This window comes from Trachemys scripta, chromosome 2, assembly GCF_013100865.1.
Source record: "Trachemys scripta elegans isolate TJP31775 chromosome 2, CAS_Tse_1.0, whole genome shotgun sequence".
Classification (NCBI taxonomy): domain Eukaryota; kingdom Metazoa; phylum Chordata; order Testudines; family Emydidae; genus Trachemys; species Trachemys scripta.
In genome coordinates this window covers 34,151,091-34,169,615 of record NC_048299.1, presented here as the reverse complement: position 1 = coordinate 34,169,615, position 18,525 = coordinate 34,151,091, and the positions used below count along the sequence as shown (strand labels likewise).

The 18,525-nt window shown below is 41.1% G+C and overlaps 1 protein-coding gene across 17 annotated transcripts in view; it reads left to right on the top strand.

The window, feature by feature from the left end:
- The window catches only part of KIAA1217 (KIAA1217 ortholog), a 518,496-nt gene that overhangs the window by 255,369 nt on the left and 244,602 nt on the right, over positions 1 to 18,525 (top strand). For 2 of the 17 annotated variants that reach the window (XM_034760262.1, XM_034760245.1), the window contains exon 1: positions 14,572 to 14,866. The exons of the other annotated variants lie outside the window; for them this stretch is intronic. In XM_034760262.1, the coding sequence (XP_034616153.1) occupies positions 14,797 to 14,866 (70 nt within the window). In that variant the 5' untranslated portion in view covers positions 14,572 to 14,796. Of the gene's footprint in view, positions 1 to 14,571; positions 14,867 to 18,525 lie in introns of those variants that run through there. 17 annotated transcript variants of the gene reach the window in all.

Genomic DNA, 18,525 nt, shown 5'->3' with positions numbered 1-18,525 from the left:
TCACGGTCTCATACAAAAGTATTTGGTGGTCTCAGGTTACTTCCTAGCGGTTTCAGGTGTCCATCCATAAAAACCCCTCACACAATTTGGCCCACATCCTGAAATTCAAACAAGAAAAAATGTAGGCTGAATATCAAGAAAATCTTCCTCATTGTGATAAGTATCAACTTGTGCAGTAGTCTTCCAAGGGAATTGAAGGAAGCCCCATTGGCAAGGAACTGAAGGAAGCTCCAGGTTTTCCTGGGGAAGGCACTATGACTTGCAGGCCTGTTTTGGCTGGGAGATGGATTAGAACCACTCAATTCTCAGTATTGGAGGAAGACCACCAAATTATTCCACTTAGGTCACCAAACAGCCATCACATGGTTGTAACTACAGATATAACTACCCACATAGGCTTTACATGAACAGACAATATAAAATAAAATCTTGAACCACCTAGACACCCTTTTTAATAGTAGCTGTAATACTGGACACTGGTTATATCTATTTTGGGCTTAATCCTAAACAGAGCAAGTGCAGTATTGTACATAAAAGCAACAGGTGTAAATCGGTGAGTGGGACAGAATGCACAGGGGAACCTAATCTTGCATTAATGAGTGCATAGGCTGCTGGTTTTCTTCTGCCACGTACCTTGATAAAGACCTAAGGGGAAGCACGTACCTATGGGCCTCATTAGGTTGATACGGGTCACTCTTAAACCTCTGTCTCCTTAGAAATGCCTATTCTTCACCCATGCCCAGTTTCTTCTTTACTGTGCACTGGGGCAGCAGAAGCTTCCTAACAGTGGGGGCCCATGATTGCCCGAACCATGCCTCTTCCCCCCCACCCCCCAGCGCTATCCCTTCATGCCTCCCCTTCCCCCAAGGTGCCACTCCCACGCTGGCCCTTCCCCTGAAGCCTAGTCCCACACCGCCTCTTCCCCCAAGACACCCTCTCCCCCTCCTCCCGTCGCTTGCCAGTGTGCAAGGGGATTGAGTCTTCTGTTCACTTACAGCTTAACCATATTTATACCCACATATAGCCTCTCCATGAGCTTGTACTAAGACGTAACGATCTTGTGAACCTGCTGAGCTCCATAAAATGATTTGTAGGATCAAGGCCTTAGTGTATCAACTATGGTTGCCTACAGATCCAGTGGCATGCATGATCATGGGAAAAAACTGATTGATCTTCCTTTCATTTTCTTTTGCCTTCGCAGGAAGATAAGTTGAATGATCTCATTGCCAATAACAGTGCATGTTACAGTTGTGTAAAAATCAGAGAATGTTCTGTGCAGAAATGTTGCAGTGCAGTATCTCTTTATGCACTCTGTTTACGGATTTGAGCCTGGCTTAGCAGGGAGTTGGATTCAGTGCTCCAGTATATCTTTCTATAACTAACTTCTGTGATTTTAAGAACTATTTTATAACTTGGCACAACTGGCAGCCTCTTATCTGCTCTAAAGAAACTAAATTCTGGAGGTGTAGTGGGTCATGATTTAGATCCATTGCAGAACCGCGCAGAGAAGCTCATATTGAATGCTTATTTTTTGAATTATTTTATTTTAGGTTTCAGCTACAATATTATCACCAGTCCCTCAGTAAATACTAATATTTCTCAAAAAAATGTTGGTTCTTCATATGGTTCCATACATATGGTACACAAATGTATTCAGATAGCCCCATGACAATGGCAAAAATGGAGGAAGGTTGGGGACTATCAAATATTGTCTTCAAAAGTATTATTGAACTGTTACATGTTCTTTGTATAAACTGACCTCTCAGGGTAGGATTATTGTGGTATAATTTGAAATACATCCAAGGGCCTGCCTGTCCCCAAACCACTGATCAAGATTTAATAATGGTTTATCACAGTGGTGGTATAATTTACTTGGCAGGTGAGAGCTGGGGTGTGTTGCACTGTGATAAAAGGTTATTTAGTGGTAGATAAAATAATACATTTGGTTGTCAAAAATAACAACAGGGATTTTATTTAAACTGGAACAAATGGAACTGTATTCCACCTACCTATGATAACATTACATATACAAAGAATATCTATCTATCTGTCTATCTATCTATCTATATAAAAAGATGCAAATACACACACATTGTAAAACTACATATAATCATCTAAATAAAAAAATCTATCTCTATCTCTTTATGTACAGGCAATTATCTTATAGATTATTATTATTAGTTCAAGGTTCCCCTTTCCCCAAACATCACACTGGGTTCTGTCTGATGCCCAAGTCAGTCTTTGAGCCTCAAGCCCCAGTTATGACTTCCTGAAGAGGTGGCCTCGACTCTGGTGATGCCTGCTTGTGCGGGTACACATTAAACCGGACCCACTTGATCTGAAGGCCTTTGGTTCTCCTGTTCCGGATCTCCGGGACTACATGGATCAATGACAGGAGACGTCCGGAACCAATGGTCAGGAACAAACAGGAATAGATGCTCAGGAACATATCATGAAACACAGACTGACTTGACCAGCGAGCTTTAAACTAAAAGTACTCTCTTGTGATCGTCTGTCTGTCCTGCTCAGTTTCAGTCTCTCCATTTACTCTCCGTTTCTCTCAGTCCCGGTTTCCCTCCAGCTGTCCTGTCACACGCTCCCTCTTTTTCCCTTTACTCACAGACTCTAGTGCTCTGTGTGTGTCTCTCTCTCAGGCTCCCCACTGCCTGCCTCTGTCTCTCAACTATTCTCCTCTACTCCAATTGTCATTTCCCCTCTCTCTGAGGGAGGCGTCACCTCCTCCAACTTTCTCAGAGGGACGGGTGACTTCCTCTCCATAGAACAATGACAGTACATTCATCCTGAACACACCCTAAATTATATATCCCCATATAGGGTCAGATTCCTTTACCATATTTATATTAGAGCACTCAGCACTGTATGTAATTTAGAGAAACAGAGTCTCTGACCTCAGGAAGGGATGCTGAGATAAAGTTTCTTGACACCTTAAATGACTGCTTCTTGGAGCAGCTAGTCCTGGAACCCACAAGAGGAGAGGCAATTCTTGATTTAGTCCTAAATGGAGCACAGGATCAGGTCCAAGGGGTGAATATAGCTGGACCGCTTGGTAATAGTGACCATAATATAATTAAATGTAACATCCCTGTGGCAGGGAAAACGCCACAGCTGCCCAACACTGTAGTATTTAATTTCAGAAAGGGGAACTACACGAAAATGAGGAGGTTAGTGAAACAGAAATTAAAAGGTACAGTACTAAAAGTGAAATACCTGCAAGCAGTGTGGAAACTTTTTAAAGACACCATAATAAAGGCTCAACTTAAATGTATACCGCAATTTAAAAAACATAGTAAGAGAACCAAAAAAGAGCCACCGTGGTTAAACAACAAAGTAAAAGAAGCAGTGAAAGGCAAAAAGGCAGCCTTTAAAAAGTGGAAGATAAATCCTAATGAGGAAAATAGAAAAGAGCATAAACTCTGGCAAATGAAGTGTAAAAATATAATTAGAAAGACCAAAAAAAGAATTTGAAGAACAGCTAGCCAAAGACTCCAAAAGTAATAGCAAATTTTTCTTTAAATACAGAAAGCCTGCTAAACAACCAGTGGGGCTACTGGACGATCGAGATGCTAAAGGAGCACTCAAAGACGACAAGGCCATTGTGGAGAAACTAAATGAATTCTTTGCATCGGTCTTCACTGTTGAGGATGTGAGGGAGATTCCCAAACCTGAGCCATTCTTTCTAGGTGACAGATCTGAGGAACTGCCCCAAACTGAGGTGTCATTAGAGGAGGTTTTGGAACAAATAGATAAACTAAACAGTAATAAGTCTCCAGGACGTGGTGGTATTCACCCAAGAGTTCTGAAGGAACTCAAATGTGAAATTGCAGGACTATTAACTATCATCTGTAACCAATCATTTAAATCAGCTTCTGTATCAAATGACTGGAGGATGGCTAATGTGACGCCAATTTTTTAAAAGGGCTCCAGAGGTGACCCTGGCAACTACAGGCCAGTAAGTCTCACTTCAGTACCGGGCAAATTGGTTGAAACTATCGTAAAGAACAAAATTGTCAGACACATAGATGAGCATAATTTGTTGGGAAATAGTCAACATGGTTTTTGTAAAGGGAAATCAATCCTCACCAATCTACTAGAATTCTTTGAGGGGGTCAACAAGCATGCGGACAAAGGAAATCCAGTGGATATAGTGTATTTAGATTTTCAGAAAGCCTTTGACAAGCTCCTTCACCAAAGGCTCTTAAGCAAAATAAGCAGTCATGGGATAAGAGGGAAGCTTCTCTCGTGGATTGGTAACTGGTTAAAAGATAGGAAACAAAGGGTAGGAATAAATGGTCAGTTTTCAGAATGGAGAGAGGTAAATACTGGTGTCCCCCAGGGATCTGTACTGGGCCCAGTCCTATTTAACATATTCATAAATGATCTGGAAAAAAAGGTAAACAGTGAAGTGGCAAAAATTGCAGATGATACAAAACTACTCAAGTTAAGTCCCAGTCAGACTGCAAAGAGCTACAAAAGGATCTCACAAAACTGGTGTCAAGTATCAGAGGGGTAGCCATGTTAGTCTGGATCTGTAAAAAGCAACAGAGAGTCTTGTGACACCTTTAAGACTAACAGATGTATTGGAGCATAAGCTTTCGTGGGTGAATACCGACTTCGTCAGACACATGACATCTGTTAATCTTAAAGATGCCACAGGACTCTCTGTTGCTTTTCACAAAATTGGGTAATTGGGCAACAAAATGGCAGATGAAATTTAATGTTGATAAATGCAAGAGATCTTGGAGTCATTGTGGATAGTTCTCTGAAATCATCCACACAGCGGCAGTCAAAAAAGCGAACAGAATGTTGGGAATTGTCAAGAAAGGGATAGATAATAAGACAGAAAATATCATATTGCCTCTATATAAATCCATGGTACGCCCACACCTTGAATACAGCGTGCAGATGTGGTCGCCCCATCTCAAAAAAGACATATTGGAATTGGAAAAGGTTCAGAAAAGGGCAACAAAAATTATTTGGGGGTATAGAATGGCTTCCGCAAGAGGAGAGATTAGTAAGACTGGGACTTTTCAGCTTGGAAAAGAGGCGACTAAGGGGGGATATGATAGAGGTCTATAAAATCATGAGTGGTATAGAGAAAGTAAATGAGGAAGTGTTATTGACTCCTTCTCATAATACAAGAACAAGGGGCCACCAAATAAAATTAATAGGTAGCAGGTTTAAAACAAACACAAGAAAGTATTTTTTCACACAAAGTACTGTCAACCTCTGGAACTCCTTGACAGAGGGTGTTGTGAAGACCAATACTATAATGGGGTTCAAAAGGGAGCTAGATAGATTCATGGAAGATAGATCCATCAATGGCTATGAGCCAGAATGGGCAGAAATGGTGTCCCTAGCCTCTGTTTGCCAGAAGCTGAGATTGGGTGACAGGACATGGATCACTTGATGATAACCTGTCTGTTCATTCCCTTTGAGGCACCTGCCATTGGCCACTGTCAGAGGACAGGATACTGGGCTTGATGGACCTTTGGTCTGACCCAGTATGGCTGTTCTTATGACCCAAAGATTTTAGATTCAACATTAAATAGGCATTATCGATAGAACACACACCAGTCTGGCCACAACCAGCTACAAATCATCTGGGCTTAAAGGGGAAGTGAAAGCAGCAATAAAATATAAAACACAATATATAATGTGGTAAAAAATGGTCAAAAGGAAAAATTGATTACAATGAATACAAATTAGACAAAACCTGTAGAAAATTGATAAGGGACACAAGGAGAAATCTATGTCTGGCTGAGCTAAATACAGTAAGGAGGATATTAGCAACAAAAGGAACCCTAATAATGGGATTGATGCTTTACTAGATCGATATTCTAGAATAGTCAATAATATAATGCAGAAAAGACTGAAGTGTTAAATATTTCTGTTTTGTATCTGGGAAAAAGTGAGGTGATCTATTCATATGGTGATTGATGATGATGAAATACTCTCTATTCCAAAATTAACTCAGGATGTTGTTAAAAAAACTACTACTAAAGTCTGACATTTTAAAATCTGTGGGTCTGGATAACTTGCATCCAAGAGTTTTTAAACAGCAGTACAAGGACCTCTCTGGACTTTTAATGTTGATTTTTTTAAAAATAAATCTTTGGATGCTGGTGAAGTCCTAGAGGACTGAAAACACTAATGCTATGCCATTTTAAGAGAGTAAATGGGATGGCACAAGTAATTATGAATCTATCAGTTTGACTTCAGGCCCAAACAAAATAATGAAATGGCTGATACAGAGCTTGATTAGAAAGAATTATAAGATGGAAATATAATTAAGGCTAATCAACATGGGTTTATGGAAAATAGATCTTGTTAAACTAACTTTTTATAACGTTAAAGTTTGGTTGATAAAGGTAATACTGTTGATGTAATAAACTTATGTAAGGCATTTGAGTTGGCACTGCATGACATTTTGATTAAGAAACTGGCATGATAAAAAATTTAACATGGCACATATGGATTAAAAACTGGCTGAAAATGTAATTGTAAATAAGAAATAATCATAGAGTTGGGTGTGTTTCTAGTCGGGTCTTGGAGGCATCGGTTCTTGTCCCTACTATAGTTAATATATTTATGAATGCCATGGAAGAAAACATTATCATTATTGATTAAATTAGCAGATTATACGAAGATTGGGGGAATGATAAATAATTAAGAGGACAGGTCACTAATACAGATCTGGATTGCTTGGTAAGGTGGTTGCAAGCAAACAATATGAGTTTCAATATGGCCAGAAATAAAGTCAAACATCTAGGAACAAAGAATGTAGGCCACACATACAGAATGGAGGACTCTGTGACTCTGAAAAAGACTTTGGGGTCATAGTAGATAATCAGCTGAAAATAAGTTCCCAGTGTAATGCTGTTTCCCAAAAGAGCTAGTGTGGTCCTTGGATGTAGTAACGGTGAATATCCAAGGGGGTTTATATCATCTCAATATCTGGCACTGGAATGCTGTTGTCCAGTTCTCATGTCCACGCATCAAGAAGGATGTTAAAAAATTGGAGGGGATCCAGAACAGAGCCACAAGAATGATTAAAAGATTGGAAAATTTGCCTTATAGTAAAATATTCAAGGAGCTCAATCTATTTAGTTTATCAAAGAGAAGGTTAAGGTGTGATTTCATCACAGTCTGTAAGTACCCACATTAGGACAAAATTTGATAACAGAGGACTCTTCAATCTAGCAGACAAAACTATAACACAATTCAATAGCTGGAAGTTGAACCTAGATAAATTCAGACTAGAAATAATGTGTAGATTTTTAACATACATGGCAATTAACTATTGGAACAACCTACCAAGGGTTGTGGTGAATTCTCCATCACTGTGAATTTTAAAATCAAGATTGGATGTTTTTCTAAAATATATGCACTAGTTCAAGCACATCTTCTGGAATTAGAAGCAGGAATTAATTCACGGAAGTCTTCTGGCCAGTTTTATGCAGGAGGTCAGACTAAACGATCACAGTGATCCCTTCTGGCCTTAAAATCTATTAATCTGTAATACACCTCATAACCAGAAATGGTTTAATCTAAAACAGTAGCAAAAAGCGATTCTCCCTTGCAATACTGTTGGTGAACGAACATCAATAGATTTTACTGATTTTGTTTTTGTTTTATTTTGCTTCTGTGAGCTGATTTCCATAATATTAACATTGGACACTACTTGAACACATTTAGGTTCAGACAGTGTTGGCCACTGAAGTTCATTCCCGAGCCATAGAATATCTACCACAGCATATAAACATCCCCATGTTGCTTGTCAATGTGCCTCAGCACTGAGCAGGCAAGATGACCTCTAGGAATATGAGAGCAGTTTAGTCTCCAAGCCCATTCAGCCCCAGGCACCTCTGCAGAGATTATTAATAAAGGTAGAAATTAGTGCTAACATGCGCATTGTTTTTGCAAAGTGATTCTATAATTAGTCCAGTTTATTATAGTTACTGAAAGTTGTTTTCTCTTATATTTAATCTAATCTACCAAATCTGTCTGGTAAGAATGACTTTTGTTTACTACCAAGAATGACCAGATTTCTATCAATCCCCTAGAGTTGAAGGATTCAGTAGCCAATTGTATCTCTCTTCAGCTATTCAAATCCTCAAGGTCATGTGGGAACAATTGCTGACTGTTTAATGGCCTAAACAAACACTGCAGCAAGGGCCTGATCCTGCAAAGTGACTGGCCTCATCTCCCATAGACTTCTCACAGATTCAGGCCTTACCAATATTTAATTTGTCTTTGAAATAAATAAAATGTGAAAGGCACTTTTCAAACCCAAATACTGTGTATGTTTTAGTTTGCCTGAATGTTGAGTTTAAATGTATGTTACTTGTATGTTGTACAAAAGGGGTAAAAGAACAGGATTTCCCTGATTTAGTGGTAAATTACCCAGAAAGGTAGACTGTTGATTGGGTTTCTCTAGTGCAGATTATGCTATGTTGTGCTAGTTAGTTTTGAGTAATTATACAATACATTTGTCAAGAGATACATGATTTCATGCAAATTGAGGTGTCTGTGTGATGTCAACATGTCTTGTGATATAGCTGTTGATAGTTAACGCTCCAGTTTTTTCAGATGTGAGTAACCACTTCAACCAATGTTGCATAATATACATTTTACTAATTGAGCTCATCAGCATTTGTTGTTGTTACTTTATGTTCATACCAAAATAGAAGTATTTTATGTAAAGAAGTTCTGGACTGCTAAATTTAAATATAATTAAAGATGAATATTCTGTTCTCCTAATTAGGCCCATGCTTTGTTTTTTATATTGATAGCTCCAGATTGGAATACAGTAATTTAAAAAAATTGCTTTTTATTGTAGGTCAGGGGTTCTCAAACTGGAGTTTGGGACCCCTCAGGGGGTCGCAAGGTTATTACATGGTGGGTCATGAGTTGTAAGCCTCCACCCCAAACCCTGCTTTGCATCCAGCATTTATAATGGTGTTAAATATATTTTAAAAAAGTGTTTTTAATTTATAAGGGGGGGTCGCACTCAGAGGTTTCCTATGTGAAAGGGGTCACCAGTACAAAAGTTTGAGAACTACTGTTGTAGGTCCTATAGATAAACAACATTTGTTTGCATGATGTGAACTGGTGAATCAGGATTATTTTGTCTATGATTAGTGATCATCCTAGTGGTGAGTTTATTTGAGTTACACTATCAAAAATAGTAATTGGATATGTCAAAAATAGTTTAAACATGACCACAAAATCATTATCTGCCATTATGGTTTTATCTCATAGCTCTCTTTACTGGGAGATGACACATGCTTTGTGCTTAACAGTTTGAAGGGTACATTTTCAGCATGCTATTGTATATGTAGACTTAACAATAATAGCAGATAGACGTTTAACAGGAATGGTATATTTAATGCCACACATACTGTACTGAAAGTTTACCACATCTGCTAAGCTGAAAATTTATCATTGCATATCCAGATTTTACATGTTATCCACATCTTATTTTTTGAAATCCAGGAAAAAGCAAATTTATCCTTTTCTTAGATTTTTGGCAAAATTGGGTGGAATTTTAAGCATAACTAAGGCCATGTCTGTATGTATAGTGCTGCAGTGGCTGCTGCAATGTTCCACTGCAGCGCGTCTGGTGAAGACACTCTATGCCAATAGGAGAGAGCTCGCCTGTCAGCATAAAAAAATTACCTCTGCGAGCGACAGAAGCTATGTCGCTCGGAGAAGCTCTCCCGCTGACATAGCGCTGTGCACACAAGTGCTTATGTCGGTGTAACTTATGTCACTCAGGAGGTGGAATATTCACACCCCTGAGGGACATAAGTTTTGCTGACATAGGCTGGGGTTCTGAGGAGGAAGACTTTGTGGGGATGTATTCAAAAATTGTGGAGTTGAACTTTATGGTATTGATTACAATTGATATATTTGTTTAAAAGAAAATTAGAACAAGACTACATGGATCTCCAAAGCTGAAGGAAAGTCTGTTGTTTGTACCTAGAACATGGCAGAATTGTTTAAAAACAAAACAGCTCATCCTTATATGGAGATTGCCAGGTAATGCTGCTGCAAAGTCAGTGAGACCTTGGCTTATTTGCTGTGTAGGTCCAACTCTGCATATTAATGTTGTCAAGGGGACAATTTAACTTGCTGGAAGATTCATCTTGCTAACTTGAAGTTTAGAACAATGCTCTTAAAGTTTTCCATTCTCTGTGTGTGGAACTTGCCTGCTTTGATTAATTCTTCCCTCTTGCCCACATTATCTGCCCCTTTTGCACTTCTGTTATCTTCTCTTTGTGTACAGGAGATGTATACTCAAGTTGTGATTTAAAAACATAGGTCAACTTGAGTTACTTGGGACAGCCATAACTTTTGGGCTTAATTTATGCAAAAATCAGAGTAGGCAGAGTATAACTTGGAGTTAATAAAAATACTACAGTAGATATACATCCCACTAAATGTTTTCTTTAAATTGCTGGGCTGCTATAGAATAATTTTATTCAGAGCAATTAGTATACTAGGTTTGAAATCTTAAATAGCAGCACAAATATTTAGATTGCTTTCCCTATCTTTTCTATTTGGGCATTTTGTATGCTACTTTGAGTTTCTGGGAATGTTGCCAGTTTCCAAGACTGAGTAAAAGTTATTGGTAAGGAACAAAATAAATATTTGTAGGTAGTTTTAATAAGAGAATATGTGTATCTGATCTAATCCAGAGCATATAAAGAACAGTGGTTTTGATTATTTTTCAATTGTGAATAGTAATGAACTCAAGGATTTGGAGTTTCTCTTACTATGATTGGGACCATTGGATACGGGGAGTGGAGAAGTTGTGTTCTTTTAATTTCTGTATTGAATTTTCAAAAATTTAAAGATTTTCGGTGTACAAAAGTCCAAATTAAGAGCTCAACCATTTCACCCAGATACACATATAGAAGAGAACCTCCAAGAGCAAATCTCTTCTGGTGTGAGGGGTGTAGAGGTGTCAGTCTCCTTCACATCACCTTCCTCAGACTTTGCAGAAGGTTCTCTAGTTGGGTCTATGTGTCCCGTCTGGGAAATCTACACACAGTGAGAAATCACCTTTAAGAGGGTGTTCCAGAGGAAGCTGTGTCCTGTGAGAGATACTTTAAAAATTCATCTCCCAGTGGATGATAGGAGGGGATTCAGAGGGGCACAGGGCCAGTGTAGATCATCCTGTAATTTGGCCAGGTGACCTAGATCTGTTGGGTTTGGGAGCAGGAGTCTCGGTTTTTCAGTTGGAATGGGGCAATTGGTTTTCCATACATGACTGACATTTACACTATTCACACAGTAGAAATATAAACATTTTTAATCTGAATCAGAGCAGTGATCCATCTATTCTACTGTTCTGTCTTCTCTGACAGGGACTAGTAGTAGCTGCCTAGCAGAAGGTGCAACAGATCCTGAAGTGGGCAATTAAGGAAGAACTTGCCCATCTAATGTAACAGTGGGTTGTTTTTCTAGTTATCCATATCTAGAGTGACCATATTTCCCTATGCTGAATATGGGACACCTGGTAAAATTACTCATATTTAAGCGAGTTTAATGGCAATCAATCAGAACTTTGCAGTTCAAATTAACATCAAGTTGACTGAGCCCCTGTTAAAAAGAAATACTGCATAGTTTGATTCTTTTTATTTACCTTCTTATCTTTAAGGCTTTAGGGTTCACACAGGGAGAGGTGACACACACACACTCACGTACACCTTTCTCACACGGAGGGTGACTGACCATCCCTGCCTGGCGCGCTACGCCCTCCATGCCTGGCTGGGCCCCTGGGATGGACCCACTTCTCCTGGTACCTGGCTCTGCATCTTCCTGAGGCACCACTTGGTGGGGGAGGGCATGCAGGGTCACATCCCCCCCCCCAGATTTCTGCCACAATTCACACCAGAATGTGGCCAGCAGCAGCCTTTCAGCACTGTGCGGGAGGGAAGGGCCGAGAGCTGATTCCTGCCGTAGGGAAAGAGGGGGAGAAGGGATGACATGGCCCATGTCTTTGCAGCACTCATCTCTTCTCCCCACAACTCCAGTGTGGCCGGAAGCAGCTTGTCCCTTCCTGCCGCACAGTGTTGAAAGGCAGCTAACACCTCCAGGCAGCTGATGGCCACTGACACAACCAGCCACCTCTGGCTATAGTGCAGGCAGGAAGGGGTTAAGCCCTAAGGATGCATTGTGAACCAGGGCCCAGGGGACCTGACTGCAGGGACTTCAGCAAACACAGCCAGAGAGGTGGCTCAACAGGGGAGGGTGCCTGGGGGACTGAGCAGCCCCGCACTCCCTGGGGGCAGGACCCATGGGGAGGAGGGATGAAGAGGGTTGCTAATCCCCTGCTGCAGGGGCTGCTGTGAAGCCTGCAGCTTTGGGGCATGAACAGGCTGGAAATCGCTTCCCCCATTCCAATCCAGAGCTTAGTTGAGGAGCGGAGAAGCTTCCCCGTGCCAGTGCTGTGTGGGGCTTTGGCACTTGTAGTGCTTGGCTTCTCCTGGCCAGCACCCCAGGCCAGAGGGTATTGGGCTTTCCCAGGGTGCTGGCCCAGCCAGAGGCAGTAGGGGAAGGAAGGAGTCTGCCAGCCAGGCTGTTGGTGAGCTGAGTGCTCTGCCCAGGGGCTGGTTCTCCGCACAGCGCTGGGAGTGGGACACGTCCCACCAGGGGGGATATGGAGGAGCAGCGGGGCTCTGGGGGCTGAAGGGGCAAATCAGGGAGAGGACAGTGAGAGGAGGAGCATATAAAGGGCTGATGGGTGGGCAGCAGAGGCGACACGCCCGCCCGCACGCACCAGCCACTGCAGCTCACAGCGCGCAGTCAGTGCCAGCCGGAAATGGGACCGGGGGGCGGGACCCTGCCGGCTGAGAGCTGGCATGCAGTGGGGCTGTGCTGACGGTTCACCACGGGGAGTGGTCAGCCCCACATGCTGCATCTTTGCCCCGCCACCAGCTTTGCACACCCACCCCCATCGTCGGCCACTGGACCCCTCCACTCACCGCTGGTGGGTGGGTGGCTGGCAAGCAGGGATCCAGCCAGCAGCAGGACCCGCCAGTACTGATGGGGATTGGGGGGAGAGGGAGACAGAAAACATGGGACAATTTGCCCATTTTTAAGAAAAAGTCAGGACATCTGCAGGAGGGCTTAAATACGGGACTGTCCCTTTAAAAACAGGACGTCTGGTCACCCTATCCATATCAGTGTTCAATCTTTTTCTGAATCCTGCAAAACTCTTGGTTTCAGTGATGTATTGTGGCAATGAGTTCCCCAGGGTTTTTATTTATTTTATATATATATATATATATTTAAGCATTCCTTTTTTTAGTATTAAATTTTTTGTCTTTCAGTTTCATCGACTTAAAGCCCTTTGAAGTCAATGGGAGTTTTCCCATTTATTTTATAGGTTTTGCCTTTATACCTCCTCAAGAGACAGTAGACTGGATCACCTGATTTACCTTCTGTGTTCTATTAATTCTTTTGCATATCTTTATCCTATCCTTTTATTTGTCTCCTCTCTAAACTGAATAGGCCCAGTCTTTTCAATCTATTTTCATAGAGAAGTTTTTCCATATCTCTAATAATTTTCATCACCCATTTCAGAACCCCCTCAATTTCTTCTGTATACTTTCTGAGATGGGGTGTACTAGATATCTACAATATTAACTTGCCTCTGGTGTTCCAGGACAGTATCTGAGTTTATTGAGAGATTGCATGATTTCATTAGCACCTCAGCCGACCCCATTTATTCTTAAATTCCTTCAGAACTCTTGGACAGATTTCCCATCTGATCCTATTGGCTGCTTGTTCCCTAATTTATCAGTTTGTTCCAGCACCTTCTTTTTTCACATCTGAATCTCTGACAACACCGCCATTTTATTACCTTAAAAGAGTAGGTTCAGGTTTGGTATACTCCCAAAAATTAACTGTGGTGGAGACTGATGCAACATCTTTATCTTCCTCAATAATTTCCTTTACTGCCTAATGATCCTGTGGGTCTACTGTATCTTATGCAGGCTTCTAATGTCTGAACTAAAGAAAAATAATCTCTTTATATTTATTTGTATATCTTTGACTTTCCTCATCAAATTCCATCTAAGCCAAATTTCCATCTTATGTATTGCTTGCTATGGTTTACACTTAGTTCTATTGGTTTCACTAACGTAGGATTTATATATCATAATTACATTCTGCTTGGTTTCTGAGCAGCTTGAAAGTATTCAACCGAAAAAATCCCTCAGTTTTTACATAATGAATTACTTTTAAACTGCACATTAAAAAAAGACACAGGAGCATTTATCAGGATGTTTGTGGGCTCAGTGGTTATGTGTTTAAAAAATATTTTGTGGAATGGCTTTGTCCCATGACAGAGATTTAGAAAGCTAAGGATTCAGATTCCAGCTGAGATTCAGGCCTATAATCTTGTTTGAAATGTTCCCTTTCATAATGCTACTTGGCTGCAGTATATCTGTAGTTGGGAGCAGTGGAAAAGAAGCCGGCTAGAGTCTTTCCCGCAGAAAAGACCATCACCTGTTGGGGCCCTCACTGAGAAGTGCTCAGGGACTATTCCAGCAGCAACAGCAGCAAAAGCAGCAGCCTCTGAAAGTACTGCCCACCATTCCATAACGGATACTTGTACTTCTGGAATGCACTTCATTTTTGAAAGGAACTTTGTACTGTAAAGAAGGCTAGTTTTCTTTCTTTTCTCCTGGAGGCTGCTTCTGGTAGTTTTTAAACCTGCAGTTTAAAAGTTTTCAAGGAAAGCTTGTGAAGTAGGCAGGGACAATGGAGGAAAATGAAAGCCAGAAATCTGAGCTGTGCCTGGCTTGTTCAACAGACAGCAGACAGATGAAGGGTAAGTAACAGAATCAGTCGAAGATGGAGTTACATTTAAACATGTCCCTCATTGCTGCTTTTTATAACTAGAGGTAGAGAGAATAAAAAGTGTGCTTCTTGTGCATGTGACTTTTGAAGGCTTGCCTGATACTTTGGGGATTTTTATGTTTAACTTTCTCTTTAGAGAGATTTTTATTTAATAGCTAAAGCAGAGTGTATATTGATGTCACATTTTGTGACACATTAAGCAATGTGATATGGAGTGTGCTACTTCCTTAGGGAACAATAAATACTATCGGCTGCCTTTTAAATTCTCTATACTCCCAACAGCAGAAGCAGAGAAACACTTCATTTTATAGAAGCAGTATTGAGATTGTTGTTTATTTTTCAATTCCTATTTTAGAACACACAGATCTACAGTAGATTGTCATGAGATTAATTTACTTTGTGTGAAATGAGTTGGGTTGATTTTTGGAATGAAGCCAAGAAATTATGAGCATGGTTTTCATGTAAGGTCAGCTGTGGTGCATTTGTACAATTACCATTGCACTGTATTTTGTCTGAAACCTAATGCAAACAGTTTCCTGATGAATTTTTATGTAGGATATTCCACTCTGTACAAACATTCAGGTGGCACGACAGATACCTAATCTAAATTTATCTCTTATAAGTATTTATAGAACACCAATCATGATAGCTTTTGTGAACACTTCCAATACACATGCACTTATTGTATTTCTCATACAGATTTCAGTGAAACATATATGCTCCTGTGTTTGTATAAAATAAACATAATATGTTTGGTTATAAATGGTAATTGAAAATATATTTTGGTATTTCACAATATTAAAAGTCAGTAATATCTGTGACTATCATATAGGTGGCATACTCAGAAAAAGCATATAATAAACAAACAAAACTCCAATGTGGTCATTAATACTGTTTGACATTCTGCCAGATCATAGCAAATATGTGAGCAATGGGTAACTCATAGTCCATCCATATCATTTGGATGTGTGTATGTGCACACCTTTGTATGTACGGAGAACAAAATGTTCACTAAAATGTGTTCCTGAATTGCAAAAAGAAATAACATTCTATTACCGTACTACTCATGCAAAATATACTGAAATTCATGTGATGGTAGAAAGCAGAGGTCAGTCTGGACCAGCTCCTGAAACTGGAAGATCCGGGTCACAACAATTAATCCAAAAGATTATCATGATGGAGTATCATGGACATACCACTTGTAGGCCAAAAATTAAGTTAAGTTAATTTTTCCTGTCAGTTTTCTCCATTAAATTATATTTCCTATAGTGATGGATGAATCTCAGAAAATTTTTAATTTGGGTTTAATTCAGATTTTCAAGCCTTTTGAGCACTATCACAGTCCCCACAAAGCCTTTATCCAGTTATACAACACACCCCATTTGCCTACCCTCCACCCACCATGATAGCAGACCTTCTTAGAGGAAGGTCCAGCAACCCACTTATTTCTCAGGTAAAAGGTCTCCTCTTCAAGAGCACGACAGGCTTATCATATGCCTCTCTCTCACATCCTCAGAACATTCTCTCACCTCCCCCTTTTAAAGGGTGATACATTTATCCTCCTCCTGCCTACAACCCATGCAGTCTTCTAGGGACAATCCGATGATCCTTTACCCATTACAAAGTTTTTAGGGGGGATGGTTGTTACGCTGACTCTTTCCTCAGTGCCCTCTCATCCCATATGTATTTTCTAAGGTATGGAAAGCCTGCCCATTCTGCTGTTCAGTAGTAGCAGGATCCAGAAACTTGCTGTTGGATTACGCTGTTTCTGACCCTATGATCTTTGCATGCACCCGGAGCTAAAATGCCCCAGTGTGCATTGTAGTATTTCACAATCACTGCTCTTGCCTTCCCCCAAGGTGACCTGCTACCAGGTAAGAAGTGCAAGGGAAGTACATTTAGGGGGGGATTTGGGAAGGGGATCTCTAATGCAGAGATTCCAGAGCTTCAGAAAGGGTTAGAGTTCAGTTTGTTTCAAATTTCAGGCGGGGGTGTGTGTGTTATTTTATTCAAATTAGTTTGCCGGATTCCTAATCAACATAAGTTGTGCACCAAAAGAAAGCAATAGGGACTGCAGTGTTTTGTAGCATGTTACATGTCTGTCAATGCCATGAAAAGAATGTGTCACGTAACATCTGTATTAATAACCTAGCCTAGACATGGCAAAGGTAACAATTAGTTTGCATTTGTTTCCTTTCAGTAATGTGTGGGGGGAAACTGTTACATTTTGGATCATTTTAGGAATTGAATGTTTTTCTCTCACATGCAGTGCTAGAAAAGGCTAACACAGCACCATGCATTTTGGTTCCTTCTTGAAGTCTCCATATATAACAAATAATAGTAAAACACTTAGGTGTTTCTGAGTCTCTTCATGCTGACAGATATCTCTAAGAACTCAAGTGAGGAGTATGGATAGGTTTTGCATGAGATGTAGAAGCAGGATTACAAATTTAATGAACTTTCTGCTGTGTTTTGTGTTATACAGGTTAAGGTATATCTACACTTATGGCAGTGTGTAGAGTACAGACACTGCACACCCAGGTAGCATGGGTATAAACAGGGTCGATGGAGGGAGCGAAGCCGGTACAAATTACCGGGGCCCGGCGGTCCGGAAGGGGGCCCGGGGCCCGGCTTCCCCCCCCCCTTTGTCGGCCCTGTTTAGCTGGTCCGCCCTTGCTATGGGGCCTGAACCTGCTCTCGGCGGCCCTGGGTATAAATAACAGTGTAGACAGTGAGGGACAGCTTAGGCGAGTAGAGTGCCCTACATGCCTGAACCCTAGGGTGTGTACCATACACAGCTCTCTACATGCCCAAGCTCAGTGGTTTGAGCATTGGCCTGCTAAACCCAAGGTTGTGAGTTCAATCCTTGAGGGGGCCACTTGGGGATCTGGGGCAAAATCAGCACTTGGTCCTGCTAGTGAAGGCAAGGGGCTGGACTCAATGACCTTTCAAGGTCCCTTCCAGTTCTAGGAGATGGGATATCTCCATTAATTTATTTATAGTGCCTGCCATGTCTATACTTCTGTTTTTAGCAGTGTAGTCTCTCATTGTCTCCCTGCAGCCAAAGCCTTTCCTCACTGCAGCGAAAGGCTCTGTAAGCAAGGAAAGGTAACAGGTAAAGGCTCTGGCAGCTCCCCACTACTGGAGCCTTTCCCTGCTGCCAGAGCTTTCATAGAATATCAGGGTTGGAAGGGACCTCAGGAGGTCATCTAGTCCAACCCCCTGCTCAAAACAGGACCAATCCCCAACTAAATCATCCCAGCCAGGGCTTCGTCAAGCCTGACTGTAAAAAGCTCTAAGGAAGGAGATTCCACCATCTCCGTAGGTAACCCATTCCAGTGCTTCACCACCCTTCTAGTGAAAAAGTTTTTCCTAATGTCCAACCTAAACCTCCCCCACTGCAACTTGAGACCATTACTCCTTGTTCTGCCATCTGGTACCACTGAGAACAGTCTAGATCCATCCTCTTTGGAACCCCCTTTCAGGTAGTTGAAAGCAGCTATCAAATCCCCCCTCATTCTTCTCTTCTGCAGACTAAACAATCCCAGTTCCCTCAGCTTCTACTCGTAAGTCATGTCCTCCAGCCCCCTAATCATTTTTGTTGCCCTCCGCTGGACTCTTTCCAATTTT